This window comes from Cricetulus griseus, chromosome X (assembly GCF_003668045.3).
Source record: "Cricetulus griseus strain 17A/GY chromosome X, alternate assembly CriGri-PICRH-1.0, whole genome shotgun sequence".
NCBI lineage: Eukaryota > Metazoa > Chordata > Mammalia > Rodentia > Cricetidae > Cricetulus > Cricetulus griseus.
Window position 1 is genome coordinate 112,790,710 of NC_048604.1, and position 14,615 is coordinate 112,805,324.

The window sequence follows — 14,615 nt, forward strand, 5'->3', positions numbered from 1 at the left end:
GGATCTCTGTGAGTTCAAGACCAGCCTGGCCTACAAAGCTACACAGAGAAACCCTGTCTCAAATAAACAAACAAAAACAAAAGTGAAGAAGAAATCACAACCAAAAAGAGTAGATGGCAAGAAATAATCAATCTCAGGGCTGAAATCCATAAAAAGAAACAACCAAAAAACAATACAAAGAATCAATAAAATAAATAATTAGTTCTTTGAGAAAATCAGTTTTCCTGAATTAACTAAAAGACAGAAAAAGAGAATATCCAAGTTAACAAAATTAGAGATGAAAAGAGGGGTGCAAAACAACAGAAACCAATGAAATCCAGAGAGTCATAAGGACATAATTTTAAAAACTGCACACTAAGAAAATGTAAAATCTAAAAGAAATAGATAATTGTCTCAATGCACAACACTTATCAAAATTAAACCAAGATCAGATAAGCAATTTGAACAGACCTACAATGCCTAGTGAAATAGAAGTAGTCATTACAAATCTCCCAACCAAATAAATAAATAACCAAATGAAGGCCAGATGGTTTTACTGCAGAATTATACCAGACTTTCAAAGAGGAACTAATTCCAATACTCCTCCTCAAATTATTCCACAAAATAGAAACAGAAGGAATATTGCCCAATTCATATAAATCCACAGTTACCCTGACTCTCAAACCACCTAAGGACTAACAAAGAGAATTACAAACCCATTTCCCTTATGAACATAGATGAAAAAAATACTCAATGAAATACTTGCAAACTGAATCCAAGAACACATCAAAAAGATCATCCACCATGATCCAGTAGGCTTCACATCAGAGATGCAGGCATCATTCAAATAGTACATCAATAAATGTAATCTACCATACAAATAAACTGAAAGACAAAAACCACATGATCATCTCATTAGACAGAGAAAAGGCCTTTGACAAAATTCAATACTCCTTCATGATAAAAGTCCTGGTGAGATTAGGGATACAAGAGACATACCTAAACATAATAAAGGCAATGAACAGCAAGCACTTTAATGGAGAGAATCTCAAAGCAATTCCACTAAAATCAGGAAACAAGACAAGGTTGTCCACTCTCTCCATACCTATTCACTATAGTACCTGAAGACTTCTCTAGAGCAATAATACAAATGAAAGAGATCAAGGCGATACAAATTGGAAAGGAAGAAGTCAAATTATCTTTATTTGCAGTTATACAGAAGCGACCTGAAAAATTCCACTGGGAAACTCCTATAGCTAATAAACACTTTCAGCAATGTAGCTACATACAAAATTAAATCACAATATCAGTAGCCCTCCTGTATACAAATGTCAAACTACTGAGAAAGAAATCAGTGAAGCAACAACTTTCACAATAGCATCAAATAATCTAAAATATTTTGGGGTAGCTCTAACCAAACAAGTGAAAAATCCTGCATGATAAAAACTTTAAGTCACTGAGGAAAGCAATTGAAAATGATGTCAGAATATGGAAAGATCTCCCATGTTCATAGATTGGTAAGATTATCATAGTAAAATATGGCCATCCTATCAAAGGAAATCTAAAAATTCAATGCAATCCCCATCAAATTTCCAATACAATTCTTCAGAGATGTTTAAAGGACAATATTCAGCTTCATACGGAAACACAAAAAAGCCAGGATAGCTAAAACAATTCTGAATAATAAAAGAACTGCTGGAAATGTCACCATCCCTTATTTCAAGTTGTACTACAGAACTATAGCAATAAAATATCATGGTATTGGGGTAACAACAAACACATTGATAAATGGAATCAAATTGAAGACCCAGACATAAATCTGCACACATATGGACACCTGACTTTTATAAATAAGTCAGAAATACACACTGAAGAAAAGAAAGAATCTTCAACAAAGGGTGCTGATCAAACTGGATATCAGCATGTAGAAGAATGAAAATAGAGCCATACATACCACCCTGCACAAAACTTAAGTCCAAATGGATCAAAGACCTCAATAGAAAACCAGATACACTGAACCTGATAAAAGAGGAAGTGGGGAATACCCTTGAATTCATTGACACAGAGAACGACTTTCTGAACAGAACACCATTAGCACAGAAGATAAGATGAACAATTAATAAATGAGACCTCATGAAATTGAAAAATTCTACACAGCAAAGGACATAGCCACTCAGACAAAGCATCAGCTTACAGAATGGGAAAAGATTTTACCAACTACACATCCTATAGAAGGTTAATACCAAAAATATATAAAGGGCACAAAAAACTAGGTATCAAAAAATAAATAATACAATTTAAAAATGTGGTACAGTTCTAAACAGTGTTTTCCATGGAGAAAACTCAGATCTCTGAGAAACACAAAGGAATGGTCAACATCCTTAGCCATCAGGGAAATGCGAACCCAAACTACTTCTAGATTTCATGTTACACCCTTCAGAATGGCCAAGACATTAAAACAAGTGACAACTCATGCTGGAGACGATGTGGAGCAAAACTTATCCATTGCATGTACGACTACAAATTTGTACAGTCACTATGGAAATCACTGTGGCAGTTCCTAAGATGAGGATCAATCTACCTCAAGATCCATCTATACTATTCTTGGGAATACACCCAAAGACAGTTTTATCTTACCCTTGAGACACTTGTTAAACCATGTTTCTTGCTGCTCTATTTATAATAGCCATAAATATGAAACAACCTAGATATTGGAAATGAGTACTGCTGTTTCTCAAAAAAATGGGAATCAATCTACCCCAAGACCCAGCCATACCACTCTTGGGCATATACCCAAAGTATACTCAATCATACCACAAGGACTTGCTCAACAATATTCATAGCAGCATTATTTGTAATAGACAGAACCCAGAAACGACCTAGATGGCCCTCAGCCAAAGCATGGATAAAGACAATGTGGTACATTTGCATAATGGAGTACTACTCAGCTGTAAGAAACAAGGACATCATGGAATGGAACTAGAAAAAGTCCCCAGAAAGATAAGCACAGGGTAGGTACACATTCATAAGTGAATATTAGATGCAAAGCAAAGGATAACCAGACTACCATCCACAGCTCCAGAGAAGCTAGGTAACAAGGAGGACCCTAAGAGGAATGGATTTCCTGGGAAGGGAAATTAGATGAGATCTCCTGGGTAAACTAGGGGCAGGAGGCAGTAAAGGGGAGGGGAGATGAGAACATGAGGGAAAAGTATGGTTAAGTTGGAGGAGGGACGGAGTGGGAGAGTATTGAAAGAGATATCTTCATACAGAGAGAGACATTATGGGTTAGGAGAAATCTGGTGCTAGGGAAATTCCCAGGAATCCATGAGGATGATCGCAGCTAAGACTCCTAGCAATAGTGGAGAGGGCGCCTGAACTGGTATTCCCCTATAATCAGATTGGTGTCTACCCCAACTGTCACCATAGAGCCTTCATCCAGTAATTAATGGAACTAGACACAGAGATCCACAACCAAGCACCAGGCAGAGCTCTAGGAACCCAGTGGAAGAGAGGGAGGAGGGAATATATGAGCAAGGGAGGTCAAGATCATGATGGAGAAATCTACAGAGACAGCTGAACCAAGCTCATGGAAATTCATGAAATCTAGACCGAAAACTGTGGAGCCTCTGTATATGGGAGAAAGTTGTGAAGCCTGGACTATCTGAGGGGCCCTGGTAGTAGGACCAGGATCTATCCCTGGTGCATGAGCTAGCTTGTGGGAGTCCATTCCCCATGGTGGAATACCGTGCTCAGCCTTAATGCAGAGGTGGAGGGGCTTGCCAGACTTTGTTGACTCCTCATGGGAGCCCTTACCCCATTAGGAAAAGTGGATAGGAGTGGGTTGGGGAGAGGTTGGGAGCAGGATAAAGAATGGGAGCGAGAACTGTAGTTAGAATATAAAATGAAATTTTAAAAAATAAATAAATCCTAAGCCATGAAATTTTTTGAAACTCATTTGCTCCATTTGAAACCAAAGTAAATTGAAATAAAGACTTCTTGGAGGACAACAACAAAAAAACACATGAAGAAAATGTGGTACATTTACATATGGAATATTTCTCAGCCATTAAAAAATAAATTATGAAACTCACAGATAAAATCATCCTGTGTGAGGTAACCCACACTCAGAAAGACAAATATGGTAAGTACTCCCTTATATGTGCATATTAGCTGTTAAGTTAATGATATCCAAGCTACAATCTGTGGAACCACATAGGGTAGGTATAGAGTACAGGATGAGAGGTAATATATGTCAATAGGGAACATAGGAATGATGTGTCTTGTTAAGAAATGGAAATAGAATAGATAAAAAATGGACAGGTGAGGGTGCTGGAATGGGAAGATCAAGTAGGGAAGGAAAGAGAGAGGCGATTGAGGGAGAGATTATAGGGAAAAGTAGCTAAAGTTAAAGGGAATTTGAGTGATAGTATGAAAAAAGTAGAAACTTCCTAAAATATATAAGAAGGCAATCTAAATGAAATCACCAACAAAAATGGAGAAGACAAAGTCTTAAGTGGACACCAAATGAAGTTTCCAGCACCAGGATTGGGTTAAATCTAATTGACTTGTTGGCCAAAGAAGGTGCCATGGGAACCTCCAAACAACCCATGCTTTTGCCAAGACATTAGGTTCCTCTCTATGAAGTAACATCAACACCCCATTGCTAAAGACAATACCAACACAGATCATTGAACATGAAAAGTATAGCTGGTACCTGCATAAAGCTGTCACCCACATTTTCCAGTGTCTTTTTTTACAGAAAGGTACTCTGCAGACTACCAAAAGAGTAGCATAAACACCAAGTCAGTCAGTCACAAACCCAATTCCTGATTTGACTTAAGGCCTACTCCACGAGATGGAACCTATACTAACATTACTCGTGTTACCAAGAACCTGAGACTAGATAGCCCAGGGACATAGGGTAAGACCAAATACTGCTGATCTAAAACAAAACAAAAAACGCCCAAAAAGAAACCCTCATACCCTCCCCCAAAAAACCCTGACACATAGTGATATATTGAGTTCTAATGAAATTCTGCTATACTTATAGAACAGTACCTCATTCAGCCATCATCAGAGAAGCTTCCTCGTGCAGCAGATGAGGCACTGTTCTATGAGTATAGCAGAGACTGAAGCAGGGTGCACAAGACCTGCACAGGTCTATACCATGTCCTTAGCGTATATATTATGGCTTCCAATTTAGTGTTTACATGGAATTCCTGAATAAATGAATGAGTGGGTCTCTGATTCTTATCCTTTCTCTTTGGACTCTTTCCCATCTGTTGGCTTATCTTGTTCAACTTCAATGTGATGATCTTATTTTTTTCTATTTCATTTCATTGTATTTTCTTATCTCTTAGAATCCAGTTCTTTTCTAATGAGACAGAAAGGGAGTGGATCAGGGTGGGAGAAGAGGTAGGAAGGAACTGGGGGGAGTAGAGGCAAGGGAAACTGCAATAAGGCTATATTATGTGAGAAAATAATCCATTTTCTTTCTCTTTTTTTGTTTTTGGGTTTTTATTTTTGTTTTCAAGAAAGGGTTTCTCCATGTATCCCTGTCAGTCTGGCCTGGAACTCAGAGATCTGCCTGGCTCTGCCTCCTGGTATTACGGGCATGCACCACCACTGCCCAGCAAAAATCTATTTTCTTTTTTAAATTTCATTTTATATTCCACAGTTCTCCCTCCCATCCTTCTCCCTGCCTCCCTCCCCAGCCCACCTCTCATTACTCCTGCCAAAGGGGAAGGCCTCCCATTGGGAGTCATCAAAGCCTGGCACATTAAGTTGAGGCAGGCCCAAGCTCCTTCCCATGCATTAAGGCTGAGCATGACATCCCACCATAGGGAATGGGCTCCAAAAAACTAATTCATACACCAGGGATAGATCCTGGTCCTACTGCCAGGGACCAAGCTACAAAACTGCCTCCCACATGTAAAGCAAAGGATAACCAGACTACAACCCACAGCTCCAGAGAAGCTAGGTAACAAAGAGGACCTTAAGAGGGATGCATGGATCGCCCTGGGAAGGGAAATTAGATGAGATCTCCTGGGTAAACTAGGGGCAGGAGGCAGTAAAGGGGAGGGGAGATGAGAACATGAGGGAAAAGTATGGTTACATTGGGGGAGAGACAGAATGAGAGAGCAATAAAGAGAAGAAACCTTGATAGAGACATTATGGGGTTAGGGAGAAACCTATACTAGGGAAATTCCCAGGAATCCACAAGGATGACCCCAGTTAAGACTCCTAGCAATAGTGTAGAGGATGTCTGAACTGCTTTTCTCTCAGAGGAAGGTTTAAGACACATGCCTTTTACTTTAGACTTGAAGAAAAGGTGCTCAACTGAATCAATACAGTTTTTCAAAGGGAAAACGATAACACCATTGACAAATGACACCATCCTGCCAGTGTTTTCCTTGGTTATTTTGACTACTCGGAACATAATAGGGACAACTAATCATGAATTTCCCTTAAGTTTCAAAGGTGTCCAGAAGTCATAAGGGTCAGAGATATTTTTTTCTGAAAACTCCAAAGAACACCAAGAGGTTGAACTCTGGACTTAATCCCATAGCCAAAGTACATTTTCAGGTTTGTTGTGTGTTTTTGCCTATCCTAGGAATGCTGAAGAAATAGCTAAATGGGAAGCCAAATTTGTTCTCCTAGTTCAGCTTACAACATATCATGATTTCTCAAACCACCTTGCATAACAACATAGCTTTCATAATCTTTTATAAATTAAACAGTTTTGAAATCACTATATTTTATATGCAAAGTACACATGTTACATTTATTCTTTAAGAAAATATATAAACATACAGATATATAAATAGTGGGGTATTCCATGTCACACACACAAAAACAATGTCAACTTTGTGTTCAAAGGATTTCCTAGGTCTTCAGCTCTGGTCACTCAGAACATAGTCATGAAACAAGTAAAACCTTCAAAGGGAGCTCCAACTTTTTTCAGTGAAGACGGTATCACTACAGCATATTAAGGGAAAGCTTACTGTGCTATGAGAAGAGAGTAGACACAGCTACTTTAAATGGAGTTGTCATGACAATACTGAAGAGATAAATGGTAAAGCCTGAATTTATTTCTAAGTATATATGTGAGCAAAATGATGCTAAGTAATAGATCCAGATATTCAGTCCAGTGAGCATCAACCACTGGGAAATGATTAATTAACAAGTAACTGAGTTAATTTATGATAAATGTGAAGAAACAGATGGGAATTAACAGTGGCAAGCACATGCCCGAACCCTTAAGTCAGGTCCTATCCCACCGAGAATGGTGAGAAGAATAATCAATAGCTATGCAGGTACTGCAACATAATGGGTTTCTCTAACAGGCACATCAGTGAGAGCAGCTTACTAGTAGTGCTGCCTGGAGAGCAAATTCAGAGCCGCCTCTGGCCCTGTCCCTCAGAGACTAGGGTAGATATTTGGATCATAGCTGTAGATTACAAAAGCCATAAATTCATTCTTCCCAATCTCCAAAGCATTTAAGATTCTCTTTAACAAGCAAAGTATCATTTATTTGCAATATTGTTCCAACACTTATGGTACAGGATTGTAGAGCCAAGCTGGGCTGGGAATAAAGCACAGAGGTAAAGCACTTGCTCACTATCCTCAGTACCACTATCCTCAGTACCACTAAAAGGAGAGAAACTCAAGGAATTTAATTCCAGAGAAAGTTCTATACTTCTTCCCAAGCAGCAAATGTTGTCCTTCCAGAGACCCATGCCCAGAAGAGCCCAGATGAACACATAAAACAGGTGAGCCCAGAATGAAGTCAGCTCCAGAATGCCACATGTTCTACTACCATGGACCAGTGTTGTTTTTTTCAAAGTCACAATAAAAAAATGACATAATAGTACATCTCTAGAAAAGCATCTTATCCAAGCACTGCAGGCTCTGACTAGTAAAATCACACCGATCCATGCTATGCTACTAGTACCAGAAAACTCTTTTACAAGCTGAAGAGTTCACAAATGAGGGAAGAGATTTAAATAATGCTAAAGATAACTATTTCATGGTATTTTAAATTAATTTTTTAAAATATTAAGATGTGATCCCAACATTTATAGAATTTAAAGTGCTCTTATATTTTAAGCATAAGCACAATAGTTTTTTTTTTTTAAGATAAGGAATAGAAGCTGTAGATTGGGTAGATCACTGTCAGCTTTAACACCAATAGTGCTGTCTTTATCTTCTCCAGTTTCTTAGGAAATTTGAAATAGCTACAACTTCATTGTTATCTACATGTGCAGGACTGGGCAATCATACCCTCATACTCCTTGTACAAGATACTCCCATTTGCCTCAACCAGAAGGATGCTCATAGGAAGAAACTTATAAGGGACACAGGAAGGCTGTGGTACACTGTGATTCACTAGTTCATTCACAAGGCTCTGAATGATGGCATGGTTGGGTGAATTGAGACCATAGGGTAGCACACGACTACAGAATCCTTTACAGTAATTTGGAGTGTAGAGACGGGGAGCAATGATCCAGTGATCCCAGCCTAGTTGATGGAAGCTGACCTTGTAAGGGTGGAGGGAACACTGATTATTTATAGACCCATCATGTTCCTGAGAATGACAAGGGACATCAGATGCAATGCTGCATGCTTGCCGGGCACTCCGCATGAGAACAGAAGATTCCCTGTCAGTTAACTCCTCTTGGCCTTGTGCAAGAAGTTTAGCCTGTACACTCCTGTCAGTGTCATTGAAATAGAGCAGCAAGAAGGCGACATCCAAGGATGACATACCATGCCACTGGAACTCAAGAACCTCACTGCCTTTTTGCTGCTGACACATGAAGCGGAGGCGAAGGATTCTCCGTCCCTTGCGATTCCAGAGCCTCTGCTGAACACAGTGTGTAATATCCATCTCTGTCCAGGCTTTCGACATGGGAGGCAACTTTGACGAACCTGCTTCTGAAGAAGGAAAGTGCTTGGCCAGGCATTTGGGGATCCAAGGTTCCACGTGGCAGGAGAGATGATAATGAACTAGATGAAGTTGATGGCGGTAAACCACAGTGGCTCTGATAAGCTGGTATGCTACCTGGTTTGATGTTAAAGGAAAGTCCAGGATCTGTACATGCCAGGGACCTGCACAAATGTGAAAGAACAGGACCCACTGTTAGTGTCTTATCTACCACTTGTACATCCTTATAAAACCTGAATGTAAACTGATAGTTGTAATTAGCCCTGAAATTAACTCATTTATTGAGCACCTACTAGTATACTATCTAGTACCTACATAGATCCTTTAATTTACAATAGTCTTATGAGATAGTTATTATCCCTATTTTGTACATAATGACATTGAGGCTTACAGAATCCATCAGAGGACACCTGAGCAAAGGCTGGGGATGAAGCTTAGTACGACCAGTCCAGGTCCTGGATTCTATACCCTGAACTGAAAAAGAATGCATGCAGTCATCACCTGGCAAGTAAAAGATTTGAACCCAAGTCTATTTATAGTAAGCATAAATCCATCTTACTTTTGGACTATTGGTATTCAGGCATCTGTACTGGCCTGTCCTCGGAGTACTGACAAGATACACCCTCAGCTGCAGCCACTAAAAACACCACCTGTGCCTATTCTCTATGTTCCTCTTTAAAAGGGCCCTGCCCACCTCCCATCCTCCTCTCTTTCTCTCCCTCTGTTCTTGCCTCTCTCTCTTCCCCCATTCCCCCTCTCCCCCCCTCTCTCTCTTCCTGCCTGTCTGCTTCTTTCCCACTGTTCCTATCCCTAGACGACAGTCTCCCCTCTCCCTTTCCCCTTTTCAGGGTCCCTTTCCCTAATTAAAAAACTCTCTGCTTGAACCCTGTCCCATGGCATCTTTGTCTCAAGACACTTAAATTACAACACTACTAACAGTGAAAACTCAAATATAGAAGTATGTTGTATGTATATATTGATGATGAGTTATACTATTCATTGACTATTAAAAGTGACCAATGAAGAAAACTATCAAAACACACATGTATGAAGAAAGGATTTCCATGTCACATCACTATACAGATGTAGTTTTAGGGGGAAAATCTAATATTGGGTGCTATGGCTGTCATGAATCACTGAACTGGGTGCTTAACCGTCTTTGCATCTCTGCCTTCCACCAACTTCAAGAACTGTTTCTGAATCTTTTCCTTCAGCTCAGTCCCTCCTGTTCCACTCAGGTTTAGCCCATTCATTTTACAACCACGCCCCTGAATACCATTTCGGTAAGAACCTTGATTGCATGAATAGTCTTTGGGGAAAAAACCCTGCTCCAGCCAGGTGGTGGCAGTGTACACCTTTAATCCCAACACTTGGGAGGCAGAGGCAGGTGGATCTCTTGAGTTTTAGGCCAACCTGGTCTACAGAGTGAGTTCCAGGGCAACCAAACCTACACAGAGAAACCCTGTCTCAAAAATAAAATAAAATAAAATAAAATAAAAAGAAAGTAATAAATAAAAAACCTGCCCAAACTGCATGAAACCTAGGTTTAAAAGCTTTAATCCAAATTGTAGTTCTGACACCATGTGGCCAAACCATGATCAGAATATATTCTTGAAAAAAAATTATTTCCAAAAATAAATAGTGGAAGCCTCTGTCTGCAGAGCTGTGAACTTCTTTTCCTGGTACAGGTTAAGACTGGACTAGAAAACAGACAGCATGGGGTAAAGCCTCCTGTTGTGTTGGAACATCTTAGTGTGTCCATGTATCATTCACCTAACCTTCCTTTTCCACTGAGTGTGCAAGCCTAAAATTCTCCAAGGGGACAGTCACTTTCAACAAAGAAGTCCTTAATGTCTTGGTGTTCAAAATAGTTTTAGAAGTTCCCATTCCAGCTCATGCCTAACACATCCTCAGGTTCGCAGCACCGGCCTTCATTCTAGGGAAGGAGACACAAGCTACCCTTGTACTTGTTTCCTTATGTTATCCCACATTCTCCTAGTACAATTTTTCCAAGAGGCCCACTCGTACACCTGCCCCACCCTGCAAAGGAACCCCACCCAAACATCTAGCAGGCTGTCTGCTGAGGAACTGCCCTTTCCTTTCAGACCTTGACATCACATGTTTCCTGAAGCAGGGTGGGGCTGCTGAGAACCTGAGCCAGGAAGGGTCTGTGAAGACTTTTCAAGGGAAGGGATGACTCATACATCCTGTGTGACTGAACTTCTGGATCCTTCTATAGGCCTTAGATGCCAGTTGTCCCACAGTCACCCAGGATCCTTGCAGTTCTAGGCATCCATCCCATCACCAGTGCACCCTTGATTTGTTCAGTTTTTCTGCCACACTTAGTAATAAAAACCAGATCCTTTCTCAAGGCCTGCAAGTCCCTGACTCTAAAAAGTCTCAGTTCCTGCCATTCCCCACAAGGCTCCAGCCCCACTAGTCTTTCCCTTCTTCGAGTGGGATATGCCCGTTTCTGCCCTTTAAGCCTTTACAAGTTTTTTCTGCCTAAATCAGGTTCTGTTCAGTTTCCTCAGTTAAAACTTCTTACAGACCTCAGCCCATATATCACTTCTTCAAAGCTAACCCCCTACAGAAAGAAGTGGCCTTACTATTCACTATTGCAGAGCATTTCACTTGCCACAAATTGCAATTATTTAACAGTTTGCTAATTTATCTTCTCCATAAGAACATGTGTTCTATGAGAGCAGGCGCTATATTTGTCTTAATCACATCTTTATGCATAGCATTCAGTAGTAAAATACAATTTGCTAAATTAATCTCTACTACCATGCCACTTTTCTTTGCTACATTGTGCACCTCATTGTCTACATGCATACTCTCCTTATTCCTTTCTCAAATAGCATCTCTTCATTGAGGCCTCCTAACTAACTCCCTGCTTTCTTAATTCTGATCAGTGAGTCATTCTTCAAAGCACTCGTCCTTACATCATTACATCATTATGTAATTGTCTATTGATACTAGGAACCCCTAGAGGCTAGGGAAGATGTTATTTGCCTTTATCCCAAAACTACACACACACACACACACACACACACACACACACACACACACACAAACACAGCAACTTGTGCTCAATTAAAATCCTCTACTGAGGATTCATCATGGTATGGTAATTAAGATTACAGACACTGGAGTTTCAGAGCCTGTTTGATATCTGGTTCTACCCATTACTAGCTGTGTGGCATTAGAGTTTCAGTTTCTTCACCTATAAGTGATTATACCATCACCTCCTTTTATAGTATTAAAAAGTAATACTCTCATAGTATTTGCAAAGTAATTTTTCCAGTGCCTGATACACATTAAGCTCACAGCAAGGGATGGATAGTAAAATATAAGTTATTTTACTTGAATGAAGAAGTGTGAATCCTGTGGGTATCTTAGAGAGTAATGCAAACCCCATACTGATCTCATCAAGTTCCTAGGAAGTTTTATTGAAGTTGATGGCTGCCTTTACTTCAGGAGACTGGGAACAGTATCCAATTCATAGATAGAGCATAATGTGGACAAATAAATACACTCGGTCCCATGGTACCAAAATCCCCAAGAGGTAATGTGAACCAAGTAATAAAAGTGCTTGGTGTAAGGATATCTTCGTAGTGCATTCAGAATCAGATGATCAGGAGTTTAAATCTCATCTCTGCCAGCCAGTTGTCTAGGGGAACATCTGCAAGTTACTTAATCTCTGTGCCTTATTTTTTTTTCTGATCTTTAAAATTAAGCTCATTGCCACATGACAACAAATGGAAATGGTTGTCATTAGGATTAAATATAGTAACAAGGAGGTTATAGGGTCATGTATGTTGACTTTCAGATGATAGCTGGTTTCTGTCTGAGGCCATGCAAGTTTTCCTAGCTCATTATCTTGTTTGTAGTCTTTGCCTTCAAAGAACAACCAACCACATAAAAAGCCCTAGTTTAAGAGGTATAACAACTTACAAAATAAAGGAGTTCATACTGTACTTAGCTGTCCTGCAGCCCAGGAAGATTGCTCAGTAGGACCCAAGACAATTTTTTCTTATGTTGTGGCTCGAATGGGAAATAGGCTTGGAACCAGCTTTTCATAAGTTTCCAACTCTCTGAAAGCCACACTTGACCAAATCTGCTCACCAATCAATGACAACACACCAAGCCTCCTTTCTGTCTACACATTTCCCCTCTTCTGTTCCCTGAAGGGTTGTGGGGCCACAAGAACTCACCTCGGAGAGGCCTTACTACATTGGCTGAGGGCTTTACCAGCCTCACCATTTTAGCTCCAATCGTGCGATTCTCCCTAGGATGCCCATGCAGGTCGGCCGAACGCTGGTATAACTTCAGCATATACCTCAGGGGATATCCTTGGGGCCGTGGCTTCATCTCCTTTCCAGAGGCTTCTTTTGCCAGATCCAGATTTAAGGGCAATGTGGGGTCGTCAGCAAGGCGGGTGATGGAGGGCCACCCTGCCTTTGCCATTTGAACCCTGTGTTCCATAAAAAACACCATTCCCCAAAAAAGAATTTTAAGAATTGTGAGAAGGGCCATCTTGAAAAGCTTGGTGCTTGTCAACGGATTCCTACTCAAGTCCAAAGGACATCACTCTGACCTCTTCCACATCCTGGTTTAACAAACACCAAAGACAGGGCAGGAAATCAAAAGAAAAACCGGCTGGCAGACCCTCTCTTGCTTCCTGTGGGAGAATCTTCTGGGCCAAAGCAAGTCTCCTGACTAGGCTTCTTGGCACGAAAACAAACAGAAACGGCAAGTGGGACAAGGCAGCATGCCCTACCCACTATCCATTGGTGGGAACCACACAGTACTTCTCAGACAGGCTAAAGTAACCTACGAGGAGAGGCCCGTTCCAGGAATCTGGACTGCACCCAATATAATAGGTTAAAAGGAAGCAACCTTACCCCGTGCTACCGCAGATTTAAAGGCTATCCCTCAATCAGGCCTTAAAGAGACAGAGGCCTCCTATTCCCATCCAACTTCTATAACTCTTAGTGAAGCATCTCACAAAAGTGTGGTTTGCTGCTGGATTGTGGTGAAGCTACCTAGGATGAGTAGTGGTCGGGAAGTAAAAAAATATAAATAAATAAATAAATAAATAAATAGGTGATAAAAGGGGAAAAAAGAATGTATTCTCCTGGATCCAGTCTCAAATACAAACTCTATGGGGGTAAGGTCTCAGCAGGTGCTTCAAGAAGGCCCTGCAAACAGTAGAATGTGAAAATCACTGTGTGAGTGTGGCTACTGGAGCTTCAAGAAGAGTCCTTGCCTAGTGGTTCGAAATTCTGGCTGTACGTTGGAGGCAGCTGATCAGATTCTGCTCCTTTGGGTCTGGAATGTTACCAGCCCACGAGGGGTTTTCAGCTCACAGATGATTGTAATATAGAGTTAAGTTTGAGACCACCAACTTGGAATTTGCTGGTTTACCATGGAAAGTGGTGAGCAGGTTTCCTCTGAGAACCCCAAGGCAATGGAAGGTGAATTTTGGGGAGCTTGTCTGACCTAGGTTCCTAATGGGAGGCAACAGAGCTGGGTCACTTGGTTTAAGCTTCCCTGGGCATCAGTTCTGTTGAAAGATGGTAGGTTATGAACTTGCTCTCACCCAGGTTGGATGGAGATTTGGTGAAAACATAAGGCATGAGGTCAAGACTTGAATTGGATGGGTGAGGCCTGATTTGTGGAAGGC

At 40.6% G+C, this 14,615-nt stretch overlaps 1 protein-coding gene across 1 annotated transcript; it reads right to left on the reverse strand.

Annotated features, from left to right (window-relative positions):
* Positions 1-8,108: 8,108 nt before the first annotated feature.
* On the reverse strand, positions 8,109-13,465 carry Bmp15 (bone morphogenetic protein 15). Its single transcript, XM_027433159.2, has 2 exons — positions 13,144-13,465; positions 8,109-9,090 (listed from the first exon to the last, which is right to left on the reverse strand). The coding sequence occupies exons 1-2, from the start codon at positions 13,463-13,465 to the stop codon at positions 8,234-8,236; spliced, it is 1,179 nt and encodes a 392-aa protein (XP_027288960.1). The 3' UTR covers positions 8,109-8,233.
* Between the last annotated feature and the right edge of the window lie 1,150 nt (positions 13,466-14,615).